The sequence below is a fragment of the Petromyzon marinus genome, chromosome 9 (assembly GCF_048934315.1).
Source record: "Petromyzon marinus isolate PM22_M1 ecotype Great Lakes invasive population chromosome 9, UKy_Petmar_22M1.pri1.0, whole genome shotgun sequence".
Taxonomy (NCBI): Eukaryota; Metazoa; Chordata; class Hyperoartia; order Petromyzontiformes; family Petromyzontidae; genus Petromyzon; species Petromyzon marinus.
In genome coordinates this window covers 10,009,614-10,036,239 of record NC_133675.1, presented here as the reverse complement: position 1 = coordinate 10,036,239, position 26,626 = coordinate 10,009,614, and the positions used below count along the sequence as shown (strand labels likewise).

General features: G+C 50.8%; 1 protein-coding gene across 1 annotated transcript in view; it reads left to right on the top strand.

Moving 5' to 3' along the window:
- Positions 1-26,626, top strand: part of LOC103091691 (homeobox protein EMX1) — a 56,716-nt gene that overhangs the window by 13,078 nt on the left and 17,012 nt on the right. The window contains exon 2 of the mRNA XM_032950525.2: positions 12,404-12,588. Coding sequence (XP_032806416.1) covers positions 12,404-12,588 — 185 coding nt within the window. The remainder of the gene's footprint in view (positions 1-12,403; positions 12,589-26,626) is intronic.

The following is a 26,626-nucleotide window of genomic DNA, read 5'->3' as shown; positions in this document are numbered from 1 at the left end:
CGCGACGCGGGTTGATGGTACGAGCGTGGCGCGAGATTTCTGGCAACAACAACAACAAAAATATCCGAAATGTGTCCGTGTGCCTCTGCCCGGACCCCCTCCATCATCATCACAATCGCCGCGCTCACTCCCAGTGCTGGTGGCGGAAGTAGGAGGAGGGGGGGGGGGGACTTGCATCACGCGGTGTTGGTTTGATGGGGGGCGGGGGGGGTGACCGCTTTCTAAATTATCGCCGCGCTTATGAATAAAATTATTTCGATGTCTGAATGACTCGCCACGTGTTCAATCGGGGGGGGGGGGTGACACACAACTTTGGCAATGTTACCCAATAGGAACCCCGTGCCTTTCGCATTCCCAGACAAACTTAATTTGGAGAAAGTTACAAAAAAAATAATCGGCGAGTGATTCGAGCACGATGCGCTGTAGAATTGTTGGGATGCGATTTGGGGGGGGGGGGGTGGTGGTGGAGCTAAACCGCCCATCGGTGCTGCGCGCTGCGCGGGGCGAGTGTCAGAAATTAGGGGATTCTGTATGAACATATATTTAGTTATTTTAGTCTGTGCTTGCGTGCGCCCATGAGGGGTCGTGCCAGCGGAATTCTGAAAGCCCGTGGTGTTTAAAAAAGTACGCATGGGCCTTCGTGTGATGAGTGCTTGTATTATATATATCTATCTCTTGATGCATTGAGGGGGAATGTTGAACCGACACTTGCCATGAGTGTAGAATCGAGGAGGGATACACATCGTCAGCAGATGGTTTCACGCGGTGAAGGTGATGACGCTTGGTGCGTTGGCAGTGACGAACGCACACACAAGCAAACAACGTAACGCATTCGTGAATAACAACCCTGGGGGCCCTTAAAAAAAGTAACAATCGACGTTTCGGACAATGGCCCTTCTTCACAGCACATAGAGGAGCACATAAGGGAGGCCAGAAAGTCCAAACATTAATCTTGAAACGATTTGATAATTTTGGTCGGTCGACTAACTTTGTTTGATCGCGTATATACGGATGCATGTGTGGGGTGTGTGCCTTTATCCTTCTGTATTTGTGTGTTCATGCGTGTTCATGCGTGTCGCGGGTGCGCGTTTTGTGTACTTGTTTGTGTCCTGGCATATGTTCGTAAGTGTGTATGTATCGTAGGGAGCGGTAGTGCAGCCGTGAGCACGTTGCGCTACGAACCAGGCCACCCGGGTTCGATTCCCGCTTACGGTCAAGGCCAGTGACGATTATCTGAACCGGTCCTGGCCTTCCCCTAGGTCGACTCAGCCTCAAATGAGTACCTGGTGCGGGGTGTTAAAATATCTGCACTGGAGAGACAAAGGCGGCCAGGCGTGGTGCTGGCCACCCAGCTCCTCGTGTGCTCGCCAACAGCAATTGCCCTAACAGTCTGTTCAAGGCTATATGAGGGATCTGCGAGTATGCATGCTTCTATTTATCTGCGTACACGTGCCTGTATGTGTATATTTGTGTTACTGTGTGTATATATGCGCGTATGTATATGTATACACAAATGTATATGTTCGTGTGCCGTACCGGCCTTAACAGCTGCTCGCAAACAGCACTTGCCCCGACAGTCTATACAGTATATAAATACTAGACAATAACAACAACGAAAGTGAAGGGTGTTTGTGGTTGTTGGGTGGCATAGTGGTTAGCGCACGGCACTACGAACCAGGAGACCCGAGTTCGAATCCCGCTCACAGCCAACGACACAGGTTGACGAATGATTGAACCGGTCCTGGTCGTCTAACATGTCAACTCAATCTCAAACGAGTGCCTTGTGCGTTGTATGTACGTGTTAACGTCATCACTGGGGAGACAAAGGCGGTTCTGGCCACATAATCCCTCGTGTGCCGCATCAGGGCTTCAAAGCCACTACTCGCTAACAGTTGAAGGCTGCACGGGGGTCCTTTGTCTCTGTGTGCCCATTTTTTTCCGTGCGTCAGTTCACACCGATGACCAATCGCCGTATCCCATTAAACAGATCTCAGGTTCAAGTGCAGGCCACGCGCGACGTGGCCCTGCAGTGTTATCCGTGATGTCTACAGCCGGATAATCAGCGCGAGTTGGGACCACATGTTTGTGTTGCCGCTATGCACTACATGTTTTATACTGTAATATATTTTAAAATCTGTTTGTGTGCTGTGTGTGTACAAGTACAGTCTTAAAGTTAACCTGCTTTATTTAGCCATGCTTCACCACGCTGGTTCAGTACGAGTGGGTGGAGATAATACTTTTTATACAGTAAATACTAGTAGGATGTGCGTGTTTTTTTATATAGTACTATACATACTGCATGTTGTAACCGCTTTTCATCTGCTTCAGCGTCACGCTCAACGGGAGGCGAGTTACTTGGTTAACTAATGGTCGGCGTTGTTTTATTTTTTATATATTTGTCAGTGTTTTGCCCCGAGACACGTAACAATGTGTGACTTTATTCTGACTCTGCCCTATGATCAAAACCCAATAAATAATCCGGACTGTAATTTTTATGGGCTCAATTCCGAGTTTTAGATGTTAAGCAAGGGTTTGACTGTTCTGTGCCAAACCCCAAAGTTATAACTCCTTCAAAAACACCAAACCTTATTTGTGCCATTTGTAATTTTTAGAACTCTTCTGCAACATCAGCATTTACATTCGTCAGCTGCGATCGTCTACGAACTGAACTTATATCGTAACATATAAATGTTTTGTGTTTAAGGGCATTATACAAATACTGTTTGTACGTATATGGTGTTTGTACGCAACATTCAAATCAGGCAAAACACGAGCAATTGAGTTGGTGATCAGTTCCGAGTGAGTGGTAGAAAGTCATCATTGCCGGGGTGGTGGCCAGGCCACTCCACACTGATAATAATGAAAGTAACAAAATACATGAAGGCCGTTTTGTGAACATTTAAAAATTATTTGAGACGCATAATAATAATAATAAATAAACAATCATTCGTCCGGCTGATGCATACAAAACAGAAACAAACTCAGGCCATTCCGTAAATGTCGATGGACGACCTCGGCGCTTATTTTGTATTAATTTTGTATCGCCAATCTTGGCGCGCTTCGCTACCTCGAGTTGATTCCGTTCCGCGTTCGATAGGTGCCCGAGGCCCCGGTTCACAAGACGATGGTTCGTGCCGTGACAGAGAAACGTCGTGGGCGGGGGGGGTTCGGCAGGACAGCGCGTCGGGAAGGCGTTCCCCCGAGGTGGATTGTTACATCGCAATCCCGGATCTGTGTGTGTGTGTGGTGGGGGAAGGAGGGACGAGAGAGGGGGGGTAATTCATCCAGCAGTGGATTGATCATGGTTACTGCTGATGGTGATGATCGCGATGACACACGGTGTAGTGTGCAAATCCTACTCGCGGAGCGCTAACTAATTTTCCACCGCGTCACGCTGTAACCCCGCGCCTCTCTCTCGCAACTCGCCTGGCATGTTACACAAAGCGATGTCAAAATGTACACGCCGGTGACATGCCCGCATAATGATCGCTATTTAGCCTCAACGCCGTAGCTTCGCCGCCCTAATTTGCGAGCACCTGCAGGTGCCTCTTAATGAGCGTCTAATTAATTATCTTAGCCCGCCCGTCCGTCAGCGAGCAGTCATTACAGACGGCGCGAGCTGTCCATCACAGAGCGGTTGGTTGCTGCGTCTTTGCCGAATTATCTATGCGACACCTTTTTTTATGAATTGTCAATCACGGGGATATGTTGTTCAGAACTTTCCACTCCCCGAGTGCCTGTGTGTGTCTGTGTGTGTCTGTGTGTGTGAGCGAGAGTTCGTCAGCCTCAAACGAGTGCCTGGTGCGCTGCGTAAAAACATCGACACTGGGGAGACAAAGGCGGCTGGGCGTGGTGCTGGCCACCCCCCCCCCCGCCCCCGTGTGCCGTTCTGGTCTTCATAGGTGCTCGCTATACAGCACTTGCCCCAACAGTCTGTTAAGGCTATGCGGGGGATCTTTGGTTTTTGAGTTCGAGTTTGGGGAACGCTGCGCTACGAATTCAGCGATCACGAGTTCGAGTACCCCTTACGGCCAATAACAGCGATGATTATCTGCACCGGTCCCAGGCTTCCCTTAGGTCGACTCGTTATCAAACGAATGCCTAGTGTGATGCGTTAACCATCGCCACTAGGAGAGACAAAGACGGCCGCGCGTGGCTCTGGCCATCACACCCCCCTCGTGTGCCACACCGGCCTTCACAGTGCTTACTAACAGCACTTTCCCCAAACAGCCTGTTAAGGCTATATGGGGGATATTTGTCTTTGTGTCAGACAGAGGGCCGTTGTCAAATTATTTCCATTCTGCTCTGCTGCCCCCTCTTCTCTCCCGCATAGTCTGGAACTCATTTCCCCTGCAGTCGGTGCTGTCGACTCCCTGCCAATGTTCAAGTCCAGGTTCAGAAAACTTCCTTTTTACGCAGAGCCACAACCGACTCGCTGTCTCTCGCTACAATATACACGTGTACACTCTTTACGTGCAGCGTTATTGGCATTGCGTCGTATTTCTACGCTCTACACTTTCAAGTTGTATTTGAACGTATAGTATGAGGATAGAGCGTATGCAATATATACACAACTATTTAAACCACGTCTCTACATCACGATGGTTTAAAAAAAATTTGAAAAACTTTTGCCAATCCACTGCTGGGTGAGGGCCTCCCCATGTTTGACCATACTTCACCACGCTCGTCATTGCGGGTTGTTTGTGTGAAGTGTTTAGGAAGCTACCACGCGCCATCGATTTTATCGTTTCCGGGAATCGAACTCTGTTGACCAGGTTCGGAGCGCAAGTGCGCTAACCACTGCGCCACCGCCCCTCCTAAAATAATAATAATAATCGTTTACATTTTGCAACGCTTCCACCAGTGGAATTGTAACTGTTTGATAGAGAATGGCACTGCATCGCGCGCTTTTGTATGCGCTTCTGCGGCCGTCTGGAACGCTCTCTCTTCCGATATTAATAAGCAACTGGAGCTGTGCACTTTTAAAACTAGACTGAAAATGACTTTCTTTAGAACTGCTTGTTGTGTTTTAGTTTGTTATCCACCCCCCCCCCCACGCACGTACCTCCGATTGGCTCCGTTGACTACGTACGGTGCGAAAGAAGTTAAACGTGCATACGCACAGCTGATCACACGTATGAACAATACACAGCGTCACACCCCCGAGTCAATGTCAGCATTTCGTCGGGGCGTGCCGTTTTATTTTTTCCATGACGAGCGCACGACGAGACGGAGCGGCTGCAACGTATCAACGACGCCCGCTGAAGCCGTCACGCCGCGCAACCGGCGACTGTTCCGCAAAGTTGTCGGTGACGTTGAGCGTCGACCGAATCCAGGCGATGGGCACAGCGCTCGCGGACGTGACGGATCCCGCGCGAACGAATGGAGGGGGAAGGAAGGAAGGGACATCGATCGGCTCGCGCGGGGGGCGATGTCGGTTCTCGCAAAGAGCGACGCTTTTTCGATAGGGCTAAGCTTTATTTAAACACGAGTGGCGAGATGATCGTAATTATTGTTGTTATTAATATAACGCCCCTGAAGAGAAATAAATACGAAGGTTTATTGATGAAATATTTTTTTAACGATAGCTTGTGAATTAATTAGTTCGTAGTATGATGTGCGACATACCAGACATGCAAGGGGCTTCGTGCACAGATTATTTCACCACGACCGTGGTCTGCTCACATGGGGTGTATACACCAGGACCGGTACAGAGTGGCACTCGCTCAGATGTAAGTTAAATATTTATTAGCAAATTCAAAGCGACTTCGCGCTAGAGCAGGGGTCGGCGACCTAGAGATTAACAAAGTGTCCACAGACCAGTGTAGGACACGTAGATGACACTAACACGACACCTAGAGATTAACAAAGTGTCCACAGACCAGTGTAGGACACATTGATGACACTAACACGACACCTAGAGATTAACATAGTGTCCACAGACCAGTGTAGGACACGTAGATGACACTAACACGACACCTAGAGATTAACAAAGTGTCCACAGACCAGTGTAGGACACATTGATGACACTAACACGACACCTAGAGATTAACAAAGTGTCCACAGACCAGTGTAGGACACATTGATGACACTAACACGACACCTAGAGATTAACAAAGTGTCCACAGACCAGTGTAGGACACGTAGATGACACTAACACGACACCTAGAGATTAACAAAGTATCCACAGACTAGTGTAGGACACAGGGATGACACTAACACGACACCTAGAGATTAAAAAAGTGTCCACAGACCAGTGTAGGACACATGGATGACACTAACACGACACCTAGAGCTTAACAAAGTGTCCACAGACCAGTGTAGGACACATGGATGACACTAACACGACACCTAGAGATTAACAAAGTGTCCACAGACCAGTGTAGGACACATGGATGACACTAACACGACACCTAGAGATTAACAAAGTGTCCACAGACCAGTGTAGGACACGTAGATGAGACTAACAACCTGAGGCTCCGGAACCGCAAGCGGCTCTTTAAGGACTCCTTCGTGACGTTTTTTTTCATGAAGGACTTTCTTCGTAATACACATTGCATTGCGTCTCTTGAACTACTGAGGGTTTTATATTTTTTACAGAATTCGCAAACAAAAATTACTCTTCTTATAATTGTGTTCGTCCACCACTGCGCTCGAGTGAGTTTAAATCCCGAGTCCCGTTGTAACAATTACCACGTCCCTATGAGGAGGCCGCGTGATACCCATAGAACAATAACAACGTAGTACCTCATTTATCGACCCTTCTCCCAGACCAGAATCTGAACTCGCGAACTTCTAATTACGAAGGCAATGATCCTCTCCCCCCCCCCCCCCCCCGTAAGACTGCAACAGCCTCTGGCGGCGAGTGCTGTACACGAGCACCTACTAAGGTGTGCGGTTGTCGTCACAAACCACTCCCGAACGCCTTTGTCCCTCCAGTGGTAACGTTGACGCACCGCACCGGGTCGTAATTTAAGACTGAGTCGACCTAGGGGAGTCCCAGGGAGAATTTTAAATATTCGCCGCTATTATTGGTCGTGAGCAGGAATCTAACTCGGATCGCCGCACGCTTGACGCTTGATGCTTGATGCGCAACGAGTCAGGAACTGTAATTGAGGAGTGTTTGTGAATCCGTAAAAAAAAAAAATAACACGAGATGCGGTAGCTAGACGAGACGCAGCCTGTGAAATGCGGAATCACAGTGAGACACAAATGGGCGCGTACAACATGACCAGCGCGCAAACACGACTGCTGACGAGTTGAGTTATCCAACTTCCAAATTAGTTATTTCAGGGCCGGACGGCTGAACATTGTAACGAATGCGGTCCAGACCATTCGTATAACTGGAAGGAAAATAAACACCCGAAACTCAACCGTGGTTGATCCATTGCTGGACCTTGTACCAACCCCCTCCAAAATGTGCGACTCCGAGACTGAAGTGCTCGAACTCACGGCTCAACCCGAAAGTTCCACGTTGCTCCGAGTCTCGCGCTAGAACGCTCCGTGCTCATGCGCGTGCGTTCCCATCGCCGTCAAGTCGATTCCGTGGAGTGTGACGCTAAAGCCCAAGGACGGCGAGAGAGAGAGAAAAACAACCTCGCCACCCATTGCTGAGTCGTAGTCACATCACCAGTCTCCGTACAGCAGAACGCATGACCCGCGAGCGAGCGAGTGTGTGTGTGTGTTGAGTATATAGCGTAAGCAGCGGTGGTGTTAGCGCCCTGCGCTACGAACCCGACCACGGCTAACATCAACGTTGCTTATATGCACCGGTCGAGGGTCTCCCCCCTCTAGGTTGACTCGGCCTCAAACGAGCAACCTTGTGCGGTGTGTAAACATCGCCACCCCGGGAGACAAAGGCGGCCGGGCGTGGGTGGCGCGTGGTGCTGGCCACCCACCACCCACACCAAACCTAACTCCTCGTACGGCGTCCCAGTCTTCATAGGTGCTCGCGAAGCAGCGCTTACCCCAAACAGTCCCGTGTAGCTTCTATATATGGGGGGTGGGGAATCTTTGTCTGTAGGTGTGTAAGCGCGCGCGCTCGTCGATCTGTACGGGCGGCGATCAACGACTGCAATCTCTCTCCTCCCTCTCTTTCTCTGTGCGAGCCGATCGCCCCTGGGCTCTCACGGCTGTTATCTCGCCTTGCTTTGCTTGCTTTGCTTTCACACAACCCGCGATCCACGGCCACCCCCCCTACCACGCATCCTCCTCCAGCACCGCAAACGGCTACGTACGAGCTGGGGGACGCACGGTTATAGGGAACGAGGACTTCGCAAAAAAAAGAACAACAACAATAGTAACGACGGCAGAACAACAATGCGCATTGCTAACGGCTTCGTTGTATTGCACACAACAGGCGGACTGATGTATGGCAACGTCACACGCGGGAATGCACGCGGACGCGAACGCGTGTTCAACAGCAACGACAACAACGTATCCGCCACTCGTCACGGAGTGGCGGCGAAGTCACCACGGCGCTTGTGCCAGGCTAGGTGCCTTTTGCGGCCGTCGTGCGAAGCTGGGAAGGACGTGGGTGCCATGGGGCGGGGGGGGTAGTCATTAATCTCGGCGTCGACTGTCTTTTGGTCTGATGGGCTTATCAATGCGTCGTCTAAATCATCGCTGCTGTCTGAATGTTGCTCGCCGCTGTCGCTAAATACGACCCCCGCTACGTCACTTGCGTGGGGGCACAGCCTGCGTGCGCGTGCGTGCGCGTGCGTGCGCGCGTGCGTGTGTTTGTGTGTGCGTGCGCGCGCTGTAAAGTTGGGAGCGGTGGCGCGGTGGTTAGGGCGCCGCGCTACGAACCTGGGCCACCCGAGTTCGATTCCCGCTCACGGCCCAACACCGCTGACGATTATCTGAACCGGTCCTGGGCCTCTCGTAGGTTTACTCAGTCTTAAATAAGTACCTGGTGATGTGCCACTGGGGAGACAAAGGCGACCGGGCGTGTGCCGTGCCGGCCTTCAAATATGCTCGCTAACAGCACTTGCCCCAACAGTCCAGTGAGGTTATTCGGGTGCTCTTTGTCTTTGCCGTGGAGGCAGAAGACTGTGTAATATTTCTACACCGTTTTGTAATCAATATTAAGATATCGTAGATGGTTGTTACGCTATTTATAATGAACATTAGCGTATTTGGCTGCTGTAAATTTCCACTTGATAAGCCATTTTGTTGAGCCATCATTTTAGCTCGGACGCTTATGAAAAAGCGATATATACATAGATCAGTGGGCCTTACCAGGTCAAACAAAAAGAGTGAAAATAGTTTCCGTGAATGACACGTGGAGTGCGGTGCGTGGTGATTTCGAGCCGGGCGCTTGAATTCCGCGCTTCTCGAACGATGCAGTCGCAATAATACCGCGGTCGTTGTTGACAGCCCCATGTTATTCCACTGCTGGATGAAGGCCATCCATCCTGCGGCGTGTCAGCACGAGGGTTGTTCGACCATATACGTCAGCCACGCGAGTCGTTGCAAGCCAAGACGGCAGTACATGTTCAGATACCGCTCGTCGCCACCGTCGATAGAGGTGACCGCGGGAATCGAACTCGGGTTGATTGAGCTTCAGATCAAATCGCGTTTAACCGCTGCGTCACCGCTCCGCATATACAACGTAGTTGTATAGTTTAACGAGTAGCAGGCTTTCGCGACCAATATCATCCATAATACAGGTTTTTTTTTGGGGGGGGGAGGGGGGTTAGATCGAGTAAATATTTAAATGTGCCGTTAAACCCGCCACCACCCGACACAGCCAATTAGTAAGGGTTGTCACGTAAACAGAACGTTCCAATTCATTACTTGTTGGGGATTTGTTTTCCAACACACCGGTGTGCTGTACTAGTTACGAATCGGCATGCTCTGTTTACGTCCCATACCTTACTAATTGGCTGTGTCGGGTGGTGAAAGGTTTAGCGACACATTTATATTTAAACGATCTAATCCCAAAAAAAAACTGTCGTACTGGGATATAATATTTTACAGATCAGTTGAGTTATATAATTGAAACGAAATGTAATTATAACCACAACTAGTTCATTCAAATGTCTCAATGCGCTCGAATTAGCGGTGACATATGCGCGGCCAGGTAAATGCACGAGGATGAAACAGGTAATGATGCTTATCTATAACCGGTTGAGGATACCGGTGAAAGCTATTCGCCACTGTCATTGGTTGTGAGCGGGATTAACGCGACGTGCTAACCGTTGCCCCACCGCTCCCCACACTAAACACGCACTCTTACCACACAACAAACGAAGATCTCCCGTTATTGCCTGATCATGCTCCTGCTGTTAGGGAGCACCTATAAAGGCTGTGTAACGGTACACGAGGGGTGGCCAGCACCACGAACACTGCGCCCGACCGCCTTTGTCTCTCCGCAAGAACACGTACACACCGCAACATATCAAAACGCGCGTGCACACGGAAATAAACGTACAAATACACACACACACAAACGTACACGTCGGAACACGCAACTACTAATGGCAACCACAACTACAGACACACCACACACACACACACGGGCACGCATTACAGGCATACGCATTAAATAAAAAGGCAAGACTAATTGTACATGGCCTTAGAGAGTGTTGCGGAAAGTGTTGTTCGCGAGCACCTATTAAGGGCACCGATGCGCGCTCGGGGATTGTGTGGCCAGCGCCACGCTCACACGACCGTCGGATATTCTCTCTGCTGCCGAAGTTCACGCAGTCAATTTAGCGCACCTCGTCCATGGCTATGTCGACCTAGGGGAGGCCCAGACCACGTTCATATATCAATGGTGTCGTTTATGGTGGCTTGCAACTGAGCCTGGTGATCGGGAAAGTAGTGTAATTGTATGTTTACGCGCACATATACGCACGCAGACAAACGGATGCGATCTAATGTGTAAATGGTGCGTTATACTCTATGTAAGTGCCGCTTCCATTTCCTTTCCGCGAATTTCGCGATTCCTGCGGTCATCAGAATTATCTCGAATCTTCGTCAGCTTCGCAACGTCACACAGAATATCTGTGCGCGTGTGTGCACGCACCCGTTATGCAACGTTACACAATTACGCCTTCAACGATTCGCAATGAAGGTCCTCATGGTCTTGCGATCCCAAGAGATCGTCTTACTTATCCCCCGACATCGCCCACCCGCAGGCCAGGAGTGGTAATAGTTGACGTCTGCTTGTATAGTCAGCCCTACGTCCTTACTAGCTCGTACCAGACCGTCCCACGGACGGTACGAAACTTACATTTCTAAAATACAGCCCTTAATTAGAGGAAATAACAATCAAACAAACTGAGTGTCACGAGTGACCTGCAGCCTCCTTGAGGCTTAAACCCCTCCCGATAATATCACGAAACACGCCTTCGTGTGGGTATCGACGTGCCATACCCTGGCTCACCAGGAGAAGGCAGTACAGCAAGTTGACACGTCTCCATCTGTTTACAATTGCGCGGGGGATTGAGCGTTTCCCCCTCACGCGCGTGGGATTTTCTCCGGATACCCCGGTTTCTGCTCACTTTTATAAGCACTCACCATTAATGTTTTAAGAAGGCATCTTAAAATAAAAAAAACCCGAAGCAGGACCCTCCTAAAAATAGTTATAGGATTCAACGTGACTTTCCTGGAACAGTAAATACATTAACTATTATCATGTAGAAAACATCCGGTCACAGTTTGTTTTACGTAGGTTAAAGTTCCTAGGTCGTGTCATTTTCTTCATCATCATCATCATCGACACCACAGGCCAGTGCTTCGTAGTCGGTGCGTCTCAGATAAAATACCGACAGGTGGTCCGTGGTATTTTCAAAATTCATACGAACGGAGCTCACCTCGCTGTTCGCAAGCTCGGGATGAACGAACCCACCGGGCTGTGCAGTGGCCGATCCAGGCCCCGACCTCTCATCTCTCGCCCTCCCCACTCCATTGGCCGTGCACGCGCAGTGCGGCAGAAGCCCCCAGCCCCGCATTACCTCCCACCCAGCCACCCACATTTGGGATGTGTGTTGATTCGGTGAGCCTGGAAGATCGAGCAAGCTCCAACGTGTCGCGTGCCGTGGAATGAACGAGGTTGAGGAGTACTCGGCCATTGGCCACCGATTGCTCCCGCTCAGAATGAGCTCTCATTCGATCGCTGTAAGACGGAAATTACTCACGTGAACGGTGCGTGCGATGGACAGGCGATAGCTCTCTCTCTCTCTCTCACACACACACACACAGAACAAATTCACGTTCTCATACCTTAGCCCGAATCATGTCTGTCCATGCAATATTCAATAACCATTGCGTGGACCAACTCTGTTTCTCTCTCCCTCCGCCTTCCCCCACCCCTCTACCCCGACCATACACCTCCCTCCCTCCCCTCCCCCCCTCCCTCCATCCTCTCCCTCCCCGCGCATTGCGCACAACTCAGGGCCCGAGACCGGCCACGAGGGGCTGCTCTTTCCGGGTCCGTTCGCCCGCAAGCCGAAGCGCATCCGCACGGCGTTCTCGCCGTCGCAGCTGCTGCGCCTGGAGCACGCGTTCGAGAAGAACCACTACGTGGTGGGCAGCGAGCGCAAGCAGCTCGCCAGCAGCCTCAGCCTCACCGAGACGCAGGTGCCCTGCCTTGGCCTCGTTTTGTTTTGTGTTTTGTTTGTAGCTTTGCACGCGATTTGATCTGAAGCGGAATATAAACCCGAGTTCGATTCCCGGGCCGCGCCTCACATCAGTGGCGGCGAGCGGTATCTGAACCTGTCCCTGCCGCGCCACCCACCTTCTGCAGCTTGTGCCGACGAGCGTGGTTGAATTATAGGGAAACTAGCATCGTGCCTACATTCCCTAGGAAGGCCTTCATCCAGCAGTGGATTAACAAAGGGCTGTAAAGAACTACTACAGTATTATTATGACTGCATCGTCTGCGATGTGCACAACTCGATCAGCCGACTCGTGATCATCACGCTCCAAACTATACACGTAACGCACGGGAATTATTTAATTATTTAGCTATATTATTTTACCGGGTAAGGCCCACTGAGCTAGATAGCTTTTTTTAGTAGCGACCTGGCTATTACAAATGACAGCTCAACGAAGTGGCTTATCACGTGGAAATTTACAGCAGCCAAATACCTGAAACGCGTGATGTTGATTTTAAATGTGGATGGAAAAACAGACTCCAGACATATGTAGCAGGCGTCAGGGTCGTGATGGAACCCATGCGCTCCTGTACACCAGGCGAGGGAGATAACATCTCGCCATCGTGACTACTACCACGTACGCGCCAGTCCCCTTTTGCCAATCCGCTGCTGGTTTGGCAAAAGGGGTCGATTGAACGCACACTTGTGGAGCACGCTGGTCACTGCTGGTTGGACCTTGGCAGGTGGGGTTCTTCGACACCTAACAACTACACCTGTGGTTTCTTTGTGTGGTGGCGGTTGCCACTCATCCAAGCGCTATCCAGGTCGGTGATTGGGCCCAGCGGTGGTGCGTTCGCCTCTTTGTCCTAGAGGTTTCGCGGTTCGATTCCAGCGGCCACCCTGATTATTACTGCAGGTGTACTGCCCGTATAAATACGCGCCCTCTACTCCGCAATGGACGTTAAAGATCCCTGATGTAATGTGCAGGAGTAGGGCCCTTGTGTGCAGGCGTCTGAACGCAAATTCACCAAATATGAAAAGAATCGCCCGCGAATGACTCCTACTGCGAAAACATGGCAGCACCTTCCTGAAAACGAGTCATGACACTCGGTGAGGATTTCTTTAAATAAATAAATAGGTGATAATAATGCGTGATGGGATCGGCATATTCGGGGTAATTAGGTCACGGGCAAGTGATTATCACGGGGGCCTTGATTTCTCACTGAGTTTTTTTTTACCGGATCGCTGGAAGACTCTAGATGGGCACGTCCCTAGAGTTGACACATCCGGAGCGAGAGGTATACTGAATGTGGTGTGCTGGGTGCATACATAATTCCCAGGTCACTGAAACCGACAGACCGGGCTGAAATGAGGGCCCAATTTATCGCAACTACACCCATCATCATCGCAACTACACCCATCATCATCATCGCCATCATCATCATCATCGCCGTCATCATCATCGTCGTCATTATCATCATCACCATACGGTCGGTGATTCGAGAAACAAAGCAAGTTGCATGTGGATGAGCGACAAACAGGGAAATCAGCAGCAACGTTCCTCGAAATGTGATGTGCTATGAAGACGGGCCATTGCCCGAAACGTCACCGATTGTGTTTATTGTTGTTATTGTTAATTGCGCTTGTGCACCAATGCTAACGCAGCAGCGGCAGCAGCAGCACTAACACAATGAGTTAATTCCCGAAATGTAAACGGTTGTCTGATCTGGAGAGCGGGAAAAACGTCTAAGAACACACCGATTGATTGGTTGGTTGTGATTTGATCGCTAGAGATGCCTTATTGGCAGACCACTTAACCACAAGGTGTTGTAAGCTCATCATCTTCCGACTGACTAAGCATTATCTTTACAATACCACCGTCGGTATATTGAAAGGCATTTGGCCATTCATTTCGCGTTTAAATAGCGAATCAAATGTTGCCCGAGGATCAGCGCCTTCCAGGCGCAGCGCTGAGATGAGCAGACGACCCCGAAGCTGTTCGTGTCTAATTTATATTATCACGAGACTCGGCCAACAAACGTAACACTAATAATCATACATTCACAATAATGATCCACATACGCAGTCAATGAGCACACGTATATACTCCATAGCATACACATATACTGTATATACATAAAGAACCGCGTGTAGCCAAAAAGACTGCTGGGGAAAGTGCTTTTAAGCTAACGTCTTTCAACGACTAAGAAGTGTGAGTCGACCTAGGAGAGGCTCACATTGCGATATAATTCGGCAACGACGTTTCTATCCGTGGCCGGGAATCGAACTCAGCTCACCCGGTTCAATGCGCAGTACGCTAACCGCTGCACCACCCACTACTCCCAACCCACCTCACCCCCCGAAACCCTAATTCACACATACACGCACGTACCCTTTCACGCAATAATCCAGAGAGAGGCGGACTAAGGCAGATTTAGGATCGTTAGGGTTTAATCTCAACGCCCGGGGCTTACAGAGCGAGGCTGGCGCTTGTTTCGTGATTCGCGGGGTTCAGTTTTAATGCCACAGGCTCAGAGAGACAAACGATGGCGTATTTATGGGGGGAGTTTTTAGCGTTCGTTTTTTTTTACATTCTCGACTCGTAACGTACGAGCGGCCTAGTCGCGAGATACCAAACAATAGCGATGCAACTGAACGCATTCGTCAATAACAGCCGTGCGGCCTTGAAAATAATAATAAAGTGTAGGATAGACGACGTTTTGGGAAACGGTCCTTCTGCATGGCGCATGCGCTGTGATGAAAGGGCACCGTTGAGCATTGGGTCGATGTCTCATTGTGAATTGTGCCAACGAAGCAGCGGCAACAGCGGCAACAGCGGCAACAGCGGCATCATTTACCACAGTCATTTGTGAAAATAATAAACACAGATGACTCACCCCCATCCTCACCGCGAACCCCCCGCCCGTTGATCCACAGCGGGTTTATTAAATGTGGGGGGGGGGGGGTTGCAGTTTAGGGGCGACGATTCGATTCAATATCTCGCGCTGTCTCGTGTTGGCGCCGTTAGCTCTAGATGTAACATTCGGACACATTTTGTGTAACTCGTGAATCAATCGGTTCTCACGCGATTCCACGCCTAAATAGTGAGCGCAACGAGCAAACACTGGGTAACCCGCTTAAGGCTGGGTCGATCTAGGGGAGAGCCAGGGCAGGGTTAGATACCACTTGCCATTATTTATCCATGTTTTATTCGGACTAGGCCACACGTGGTGAGTAGCTTTATACCAACAAATATTTTTGTGAACCCTCCACCACCCGGCGAGATTGTCACGTTTACACAGAGAGTATTATTTTTACTCAGCCAAATGTGTTGATCCAATTCTCATCGATAAAGCTCCAGCTTACCTGTAGCTTAAGACTTTCCTCCACTGAATTTGACATCAATATCGAGGACGTTTCACTCAAACTACTTTGAACTTCATCCGATAATGCATGACCAATATTCGTTTTTATCCATGGCCGGGGATTGAACCGAGGCTATTCGGGATTGTGGCGGAAAGCCGTACACAGACATTCACGCCCGCACATTAATTGTATACACTGCAGTGTATATATATAGTACACGTGGTTTGCTCGTTAAATGAGCGTGAAAAAAACGCTCGTAGCAAGCTTACAACTATGAGATATTGGTGTTAATTCCACATTCCTATGGCTGGAGCGAGCCGATAACAACAATACAAGCTACTAATGATATACCATCAAAGGGGAGACGGAAATGTGTTCTACACCTATACAGGGCAAGTTTAAAGCTAAACGTGATATCCGGCACACGTATGCAGGTCCAAACTTAGATTTATAAACATGGTCATGGTGCAAGCCTAAAGTGTATTGCAAACGCCACTGCTGCCGGAAGAGCCTCTACTACAGAGGGAACTCTGGATAATACTTCCATCGTTTTGGCTTACTCTATTTTCGGACGTCTTGGAAGAGGAGAGCTATATATATACGTACAGTTTAATAGTTGTATATTTTGTTACGGTGACGCATTAATAGGTCGAATGCGTATTGTATGCAGCGGTAGAGAGAGCATGTTCTTGGTCGCGTTATTCAGGGGGATTATTGTGATTCACTTCGTAAACTTAACGCACTCACAAACACAAATATCCCCCGTATAGCCATTAACAGGCTGTTGGGGCAAGTGGTGTTAGCGAGCACCTATAAAGTCCGCCACAGCACACGAGGGGGTGGGTGGCCAACACCACGCCCGGCCGCCTTTGTCTCCCTAGTGGCGATGTATACACGCCGCACAAGGTATTAATTTGAGGCTGAGTCGACCTAGGGGAGGCCCAGGAACGCCTTTAGATAATCGCCACCGGTGTTGGCCGTGAGCGGGAATCGAACTCGGGTCGCCGAGTTCGCAGCACAGCGCTAACCACTACACGACCGCTCCCCACAGGCGCGCGCACACACACACAGCACTTACGGAAAATCCACTTAGTCCTAAGCATGGAGAGTCGTGTTTTTTTTCTTCTTCTTCTCAGTAACATCGAGTGAGCGCATCACACACACGCAGTGCTGGAAATCGCGAATGCGCTAACTTTAGAAATCTATAGCTCGGTCAGCCAAAGTAATTACCACGCGTGTCCTGCTCATTGCCCTGTTGTACCCGGCCCTGCGGCTCGAGTGGGTGATGCATTTCACAATTTGTACACCGATTGCCTCTTTCGTCAATCAGTCCACTGCTGGACGATGACCTCCCCCACGCCTCCGTCGGCCGTGAATTGGGGGGGGGGGGAGGGGGTGGGCGAAATTTGAAAATTTGCATTGCACCGTTGGCTACGTACGGAAAGGAGTTCAACATACGTACATTATGTACGTATGTAAAATGCATACGTGTGTGCACATGTGACGATGATCTGAACCTGTCCCGGGCCTCGCCTCGGTCGACGCAACCTCCAATGAGTGCCTGGTGCGATGTGTTCACATCGTCACTTCTGGCCACCCACCCCCTCGTGTGTGTAGTGCCGGCCTTGTGCATAGGTACTGCTCGCGAACAGCACTTGTTCCTGCAGTTTGTGTTAAGGCTACACGGGGGAATATGGCTTTATCTTCGCACGTACAATTCAGAATCAGAATATGTATTCATACTGGAGGAATCCGATGAGCTATGAAGCTCTTTTTTTAACAGTGGTCCAGTAGTTGGCTGGGTGGCCCCGGGCCTGTTCGCTCGCTCGAGTCTATACCCCCCCCCCCCCCATTATTTTGATTTGAAAAAAAAAAACACTTTGAAAATAAAAACCCAATTCAGGACCATCCAGAAAAATAGTCCTCCGACTCAGCGTGGCTCTCCTGGATAAATAAATACAAATATTTGTTTTCATCACCCACCTCTGCCCCTCCACATTGGAGACAGATGCTCTCCATCAGGAGGAAACTCGTGGATCGTATTTGGAAATGGATGTTGAGTATGTTGAACTTATTCAACGCCGTACGTAGCCAACTGTGCAAATCGGAGGGCAACAAACTAAACGCAACAAGCAGAGAGTTCGTTTTAAATTTACAAGTGCCGAACTCCAGTGGCGTCCTAATGTCGGGAGGGAGGGCGTTCCAGACGGCCGCAGAAGCGCATCTGAAAGCGCGCGGTGCAGTGACCGTCTTTGTTCGATCAAATAGGGGCTTTAGCGCTCTGCAAATTTTGACAATCGCTTGCCCTCCCCCGAGTTACTGCTGCTGCTGCAGTATACAATAACGTCCGTCATCAGCCTAGGGTACTAAGCGAGTAGTGTTAAGCAGGCATATGAGTACGTACTCACACAGACACATATGCAGTACGACAGTACTCACATAAATGCACGCGCATATATACTCGCGTTAGTATATATACACACACACTCACACACCGGTATCCAGTATTACAATTAATAACTGAACGCATATCTACGCAGAATAGCATGCTTGCTGGTACCCATCATGTGCCCAATACCTACAGCACACGGAGCTATTGTGCACTGTGTACGACTCATCAACTGTGGATGACTCGTCACAGGAATGTCGATCATAGATAAAATCATCAAGTGCGGACCACTCATCGTAGGACTGTCGATCGGAGGTTACCACTCGGATATCTTTGCGCGTCTTACAGAGCTCTGATCTGCGAGTTCGCACCGTTTAATCACAGAGACACGAGCGCTGGGATTAATTAAATGACAACGGCAGCTTCAGTTTGTGGCGGGATGAAGGATTTAGTGGTAGCGGGAGGTCGCCGCTAATTGAGGACATTTGTGAAGATTTCTGTCCGTTCCACTAACAAATTTGAAATTATTCAGCATAATGAGAATACTAATTAAAGTTATATTTGTCATTCCACTGCTGGATGAAGGCCTCCCCCACGCCGCGTCAGACACGGGGTTGTTTTGACCATACTTCACCACGCTGGTAAGCGCGGGTTGACGAAAGGGGTAGGTAACCCAGGACTGGTTCAGATATCACTCACCGCCGAGCGAAATTGGCCGTGGCCTGGAATTGAACCGAGACGGCCGGGTTTATAACGCGATGCGCTAATCGCTGCGTCGCCGCTGAAACACACCGCAATGATTTGTTGTTATTTTATTGTACGACTCAAATGAAATGAATTCTCAGCCGTGTTTTCCACGCTCTTTTTTTTTTACTTTTGCGCTCCGTAAATATCCGTAGCAAAAAAAAAACTATCTTGCATTGCGAAATCGTTTACCCGCGTATTCACCATCCGGCATGATCAATTCACTGCTGGATGAAAGCCCTCCCCCCAAACTCCCCCCCCCCCCGCTCCGCAATCGCCCTCGGCGCGGTTATTCTCTCGCGATTTACGATTCGGAAGAACAAAAAAAAAGCCATTCCGAGTTAAAATCGGTCTCCAGCGCACGACAGGGAAGAGAGAGAGCGAGCCGGACACACGCGGTCAAGCCGCGTGGTGAGCCCCCGCAAGCTCGCGAGTGAGCGGCGGTTCGCCCCCGGGGGCTGATCGGACTACCGAGTCCTCTCGTGCGCTGTCGGTGGGGGGGTCTTTATCTCGCCCCCCACTCGCTGCAGCTGTGGGTCCCAACGCCGACGCCTCCTCCTCCTGCTCCCCCCTGGAGCCATCTACTCATTACGAGTCACCCAATGCAGTTGTAGGGCCCCCCGGCGTGGAACGTTAAAGACTCGGGCGCCTCGAGTGTTGGGGAAAGTGCCGTGAGCAGGCGCGATGTTGATTGGTCAAAACGGCGCACGATGGAGCGCTGTGGATGTGGCAACAACGCGTGGCCGTCTTTGTATCCACCGCACCTAAGCGGACTTAGGCGATGCCCGGTGCCGGTTTTTATGACACCACTCGCTACTGATGGGTTATTGGAGCTTCGCACGAATCACTGCAACCGCCGGCGCCCACACACTCACACACAACAACAACCGCCATTCGCCACTAAGTGGCGGTGACGTCACCACGACGCTTGTGCCAGGCCATGTGCACCTTGAGGCTACGTGGAGTGTCGAACGCCCGCTGGCAGGAGGTCACGGGGCAGACCCAGGTGCCACGGGTCGACTGACTGAGATGACTGGCTACTGTGCCAACCTGCTGTGCCTTAGCCGCCCGGTGCTCCGCTCGTTGTTGTGAGCGTCGCTCCTCCGCCCTCCGTTGTTGTTGGAGGGCGACTGCCTCCAACTGCCCAGTAGCGTCCTTCACGAGCCTCCTCCGCTGGTACCAGTCATCGGCAAGTCCACTCAGCTCCACGTCCTCCTGTACCACATCACTCCATCTCTTCTCTAGCCCGTGCCGCGCCCGTTTAGCCCCCTCGATCCGGCCGAACAAAAGCTGTTTCGGCATGCGGCGGCTGGGCTTGCGGGCTACATGACCCAGCCAACGCAGCCTTGCCTGCCGGAGGAGCTCACCGATGGGACCGTGCCCAGATCTTTCAAGGATTTGTGAGCTCCTCACACAATCCAGCCTGGTTAAACCCAGGATGGATCGTAGGCAGGCCAGCCTAAATGTTTCTAACCGGCGAAGATGTTCCATTAGGGGGACCACGTTTCGCAAGCGTAGAGAAGGGAGGGAATGACCGTGGTCGAGAAGACCTGAAGCTTAGTGCGGAGCGACAGACCAGGTAGCTTCCACACAGCGTTATGCAACCGAAGAAAATATATTGCCGCTCGACTGATTCGGAGTGAAACCTCTGCTGTTAAACTGGAGCCGGTCATAAGCACACTGCCCAGGTATGGGAAACTCTCCACTCTCTCTACAACTACCCCATCAACGACTGGGAGTTGTGGGGGTGGAGTGTCCGATGGCACAAAATACCCAGACAGGTGCTTAGTTTTGGTGGGGCTGATGGTAAGGCCCCATCTCTTAGTGGCACGCTCCAGTCTCAGCAGTCTCAGCAGCAGCGTCACACACACTCACACACACACTCACACACATGCTCACACACACACATACACATGCTCACATACACACACTCACACACACACTCTCACACACTCAAATACATCAAAGATCCCCCATATAGCCTTAACAGACTGTAGGGGCAAGTGCTGTTAGCGAGCACCTATGAAGGCCGGAACGGTACACGAGGGGGTGGGTGGCCAGCACCACGCCCGACCGCCTTTGTCTCCCTAGTGGCGATGTTTACACACCGCACCAGGTACTCAATTGAGGCTGAGTCGACCTAGGGGAGGCCCGGGACCGGTTCAGATAATCGTCACTGGTGTTGGCCGTGAGCGGGAATCGAACCCGGGTCGCCAGGTTCATAGCGCAGCGCGCTAACCGCTACACATACACACACTCACACACACACATACACTCTCACACACTCAAACACATACACTCACACACACTCACACACATACACACACACTCACACACATACACTCACACACACACACTCAAACGCATACACACACTCACACACACACTCACACACACACTCTCACACACTCAAACACATACACACTCACACACACTCTTACACACTCGAACACATACACACACTCACACACACACTCTCACACACTCAAACACATACACACATTGTCTCTCATCGCACACGTGGAGACGCGTACTTGAGTGGTAGCTGAACCGATGCTGGCTCCCCCTTAGGTCGACTACGCCGCAGAAGCAAAATACATCGGGCCCAGTGTTGACGGCGGCACTTGGGAGACAAAGGCGGCCGAGTGTACTTGTAACCGTACCATACACTGCACTTGTCCCGACAGTCTGTATACTGCACAGCATATAGGCTGTATAAACGAGGCTGACAGTGGGGTGTATGATGTTCGTGTACACGCAAACCGCATTCACCACAAGCACACACGCGCACACACGCGCACGGAATGTCGGAGTCATTATTCAAGCGCACCGGGGATTTTTTTGGAAACAGGTAAATTTGTGAGAGACCCTCGGATCCGTCCTCCCGTAATGCCCTGCATATCACGCGATCTCACAACGGCGGGTGTTGATGTACACAGCTTTGATCGACGGATCGGCCGCATCGCTCGCGCTTTCAGATGCGCTTCTGCGGCCGTCTGGAACGTTCTTCCTTCCGATATGAGGAAGCCACTGGAGCTGTGCACTTTTTCACCATCTCGATTGAGAACTCGTTTCTTGAGAGCCGTTTTTTTGTGTTTGTTGTCCTTCCCCCGCAACTCCGATTAGCACGGTTGGCTACGTACGGCGTGACAAAAAGTTCGATGTACATTGAATCTACCGTTTAAGAGAGTTCAAAGTATCCACGTGTGAACAGAACACATTCTTCACCCATCGGCTTATTGGCATGTATGGACAAATATTATCACGCAGCATATGTTTCAGCTAGCAAACTCTGGAAAAGTTGCGTCATTATTGGATGCCATCAGCAGAGGCAGGCCTGTTAAACAAATGCTGATGATAGCTTACCGCATGTTATATTATCGGCAAGAGCACTCCATACGGAATATGGGACGCCCGTTCAACGCAATGAGCACAACTCATAGGCTAGGCTATGTGTGTATATATATGTGTATAGTTTAAAGAGAATGCTTTTATGTTGAAATAAACGCCCCACTAATTGTGAAATCGGCAATTAGAGACGAACGGGAATCCAGACCATATTGGCCAATTATGATATAATGGTATGGATATAATGGCATGGAATCTGGCGAGCGAGAGAGAGAGAGAGAGCTGTGGGCGGATTAGCCAGACCGAGATGTGAAAGGGGGTGGTGGGTGTTGGGAACCGTGTCTGTGTGTCTGTGTGTGTGTCTGTGTGTGTGTGTCTGTGTGTGTGTCTGTGTGTGTGCCTGTGTGTGTGTCTGTGTGTGTGGCTTTGTGTGAGTCGGGCATGGTTGCGTATGTGTGGGGTAGTGAAACGGTCATCTGAACCGGTCCGGGGTCTCCCCTAGCTCGACTCGGCCTCACCACTGGGGAGACAAAGGCGGCCGGGCGTACTAGCCACCCACCTCCTCGTGTGCCGTGCCGACCTTCATGGGTGCTCCCTAACGGCACTTGCCCCTTACAGCCTGTTAAGGCTATACGGGGGATCTTTGTGTTTTTGTAGTGAGTGTGGCTGGGGGTTGTGAAGGAGGGGTGGGAGCCCAGGACCCAGCGCCTCTTGCGAGCTCCACGCGGGGTCCCCGACCAGGGGATGTGAGTGAGGGACCATCCATTTAGGACGTGCGCATGGAGGGGGGGTTAACCCAAATGCGTACGCTTGCGTATGGTGGATCTACTGACAATGTGCGTACGCATAGGAAACGTGGGGGGGGGGGGGGTGAAGCCTCGATAATAATTTGTCTACATTGGCCTTCAAATGAGTTAGACCGTCCGGCGGTGGACTATCTGTTTGCTTAAACACGTTAACATTATTTATCCATTATCGTTTCTGCCTGGATTAAATATCGGCCGTTCTATAGGATTCGGGGAGGGTGCGTCAAGCGTCCGTACGTACGCAGGTGGGGGGGGGGGGATAAAAAGGGAGGGGTCAGGTTTTGACAGATACTCAATGGATGGCCCCTAAGCATTTAACCTACCCCTCCCCCCACGAGCTTTGACCATTGGACCCAGGGAGATTAACCGCGGGAGATTTAACCTGGGAGCTGAACAATTGCTCACCCTCCCAACCACTCGCACTCACAACACCACCACCACCACTCTCTCCACTCTCCCTCCATCTGCACTCTTCCAGCCAGCCTCTGTCTCTCTCCATCCTTCCTCCTCCGCAACCGCCGCCTCCTCCTCATACTCCTCCGCCCTGCTCCGCTGCGATTGACAAAATTCTCCTTGAATAGGGCTCTGTCCCTGGCAATTAAGGGGTTAATAGACATCAATTCACCGATCGGCCTTGCGGACGATGCATGCCAGAGGGGTAGGCGAGGCTTCTCAACAAAGCGCGGGGCTAATGGGAAGAGAGAGACAGAGACACGGAGAGAAGTCTGTGCGTGTGCGCGTGCGTGTGTGACGGAGACACAGATAGAAGGATTGTTTGTGTGAGAGAGATACACGGAGAGACAGAGAAGGGAGTGTGAGAGGCACAAGTATGTAGACAGGGGAGGGTGTGTGGGTGTGCGTGCATGTGTGAGTGTAGGTGGGCAGCGGTGGTGTAGCGGTTAGCGCTACGCTGCGCTACGGCCAACACCGGTGACGATAATTTTAACCGGTCCTGGGCCTCCACTAGGTCGACTCAGCCTCAAACGCGTGCCTTGTGCGGTGTGTAAACATCGCCACTAAGGAGACAAAGGCGGCCGGGCGTGGTGCCGGCCACCCACCCCCTCTTGTGCCGTGCCGATCTTCATAGGTGCTGCTCGCTAACAGCACTTGCCCCAACAGTTTGTTAAGGCTACACGGGGGATCTTTGTTTTGTGTGTGTGTGTGAGAGAGAGAGGTCCCTACGGCCAATATTATATTTCAAAGGCAACAATGCGCTGCATTGTTTTGTTAATTATGATTTTAATAATAACCACACAGCACGCCTGCGTCCGAGGGTACATGAACGCGGTGCCTTGCATCTGAGTCTCTGGGAAACGAGAACTCGTGAACAGCCGCTCGCTTCTGGCTGACGCTGCAGACGTGCAGCAAACCCGCGCTCACGCCACGTTCACCCGGGACACTCCGTACTTCTTCCCACCGGCCGATGTGGATACGATATTCATTGTTGCAGCACGTCCTACGCTCCCGTGACCGCATATATGCTCCCCGTCTTCACCAACCCGCCACCGACCGTATGGGCGCGCGAGTGTGGGGCGTGGCCTCGCGTTCGCCGTCCGTTGCAGGTGTTCGCGGTTCAAAACCAAACGGCCACCCCGATTAATACTTGCCCATGCGATAGCCAGTAATGGTGCTACTGGGCGGACGGCAAGCGGTCTGCTTCACAGACAACGTTAAAGATCCTCCCGACGTCATTCGCAGGAGTAAGCAGGCCATTTTGTGTCGGCGAGTAATTGCTCAATTGGGATTACAGTACATACTCGTTGGTTCTCTCGGTAAAGTCACGAAGGTATAAAATAAAATAAATTACGACGTTTCGGGCGCAACACAAGCGTCCGTCATCGCTTGATGAAGGACGCTTGTGTTACCGAAAGAAGCAAAGAGTATGGGTTCCTGCAGTCACGAAAGCTTCAAATCAAGATTACAGTTTATACAGCCATAATAGCGTTCAGTATATCGATACCATTCATTGCCCTCTATTGGTGGACTCATACCCCGGATTACTCTTGCACATGAGACGCATCCTGGTCTCTTGAGTTATCCAGTGGTGAAACCAATTAAACTTGAAACTTACTGACCAGCGCGGTTGAAGTCAAACAAACACCACCCTCCATACTCCCCTCCCTCCCATTACCGACACGGTCATAGGGAGATCATTCATCCAGCAGTGGATTGACGAAGGGCCGTACACGCGCGCTGGGCACCGCCACGTGTGTTTGTTAGCGCGTGCGTGGTGGGCACGCGCGCGACGTCTTTACTTGCGACGTCGTTACTTGCGCCGTCGTTACTTGTGACGTCGTTACTTGTGACGTCGTTACTTGTGACGTCGTTACTTGTGACGTCGTTACTTGTGACGTCGTTACTTGTGACGCGTAAATGGATGCTTCCGGGGAAGCCAACAGGTGCCCTCTGCGCGTTTCTCGTGCCCACTTGCGCTGGTTACGAAGTCGGTGTGGATGGTGCGGAGGGCGTAGCGAGCTTCACCCTCTCTGAGACTTAGCATCGCCGATCCGAATTCGCACGTTTCCGTGGGAGTAGGCTACTTGTTGTGAAACTGTAAATTAAAAAAATATATATTTATCCAAGTCTCACTTGTCATCATCGTCGTCATCACCATCATCGTCGTCATCAGCCATGATCTCTCCACTGCTGTGTAAAGACATCTCCACGCATGCAAACTAAACATTGACTCCCCCCTCTCTCCTTAAGCGGTGCCGATGATGTGGTGGCTAAGCCGATAAGTACCCCGTTGTACAAGTGTCTTGGCATTGCTAAAGCCAGTCGAGCTTTTACAGCACAGAGAGTGAAAGGCGTGCAAAGGAGACATCGCGTGAACGATTTGGCTCCAACATGCGACATGTGGTCAAAAGTTAAACAAAATTGGATATAATCTCCCGCAGGTGATGGGGTGGGGGGGGGGGGCTTAATTATACCCGGCCCTGCCAGGTGGGCTACCGGAAGGTAAATATACCATACCCGGCACACCACATCCAGTATGCACCTTGCTCTGTCTGCAAGCTAGTAGTCACGTGCCTCCTCTCAATCTTCCAGTGGACCAGGAGATATGGCGGGAGACGAATCCCTGACTTGACGCGGATAAGACACTTCCCTTTATAGACGGCGATTCTGGCTGAGCAATGAATCTCTCTTGGTAATGTAAATCCGTGGGTGTATGTACGTTGAACTTCTTTCGCACCGTACGTAGCCAGCCGTGCTAATCGGCGGTGCGGAGGAAGCACGGCAACCTATCCCCCGATGAAGGAGTCGCTATCTCAATGTGATCGCACTTGCTTTACGAAAGACACTCATATATGTACGGAATTATAAACATAAATTAATCAATAGCGCGAGGTGGAAGTTTGTTTGAGATC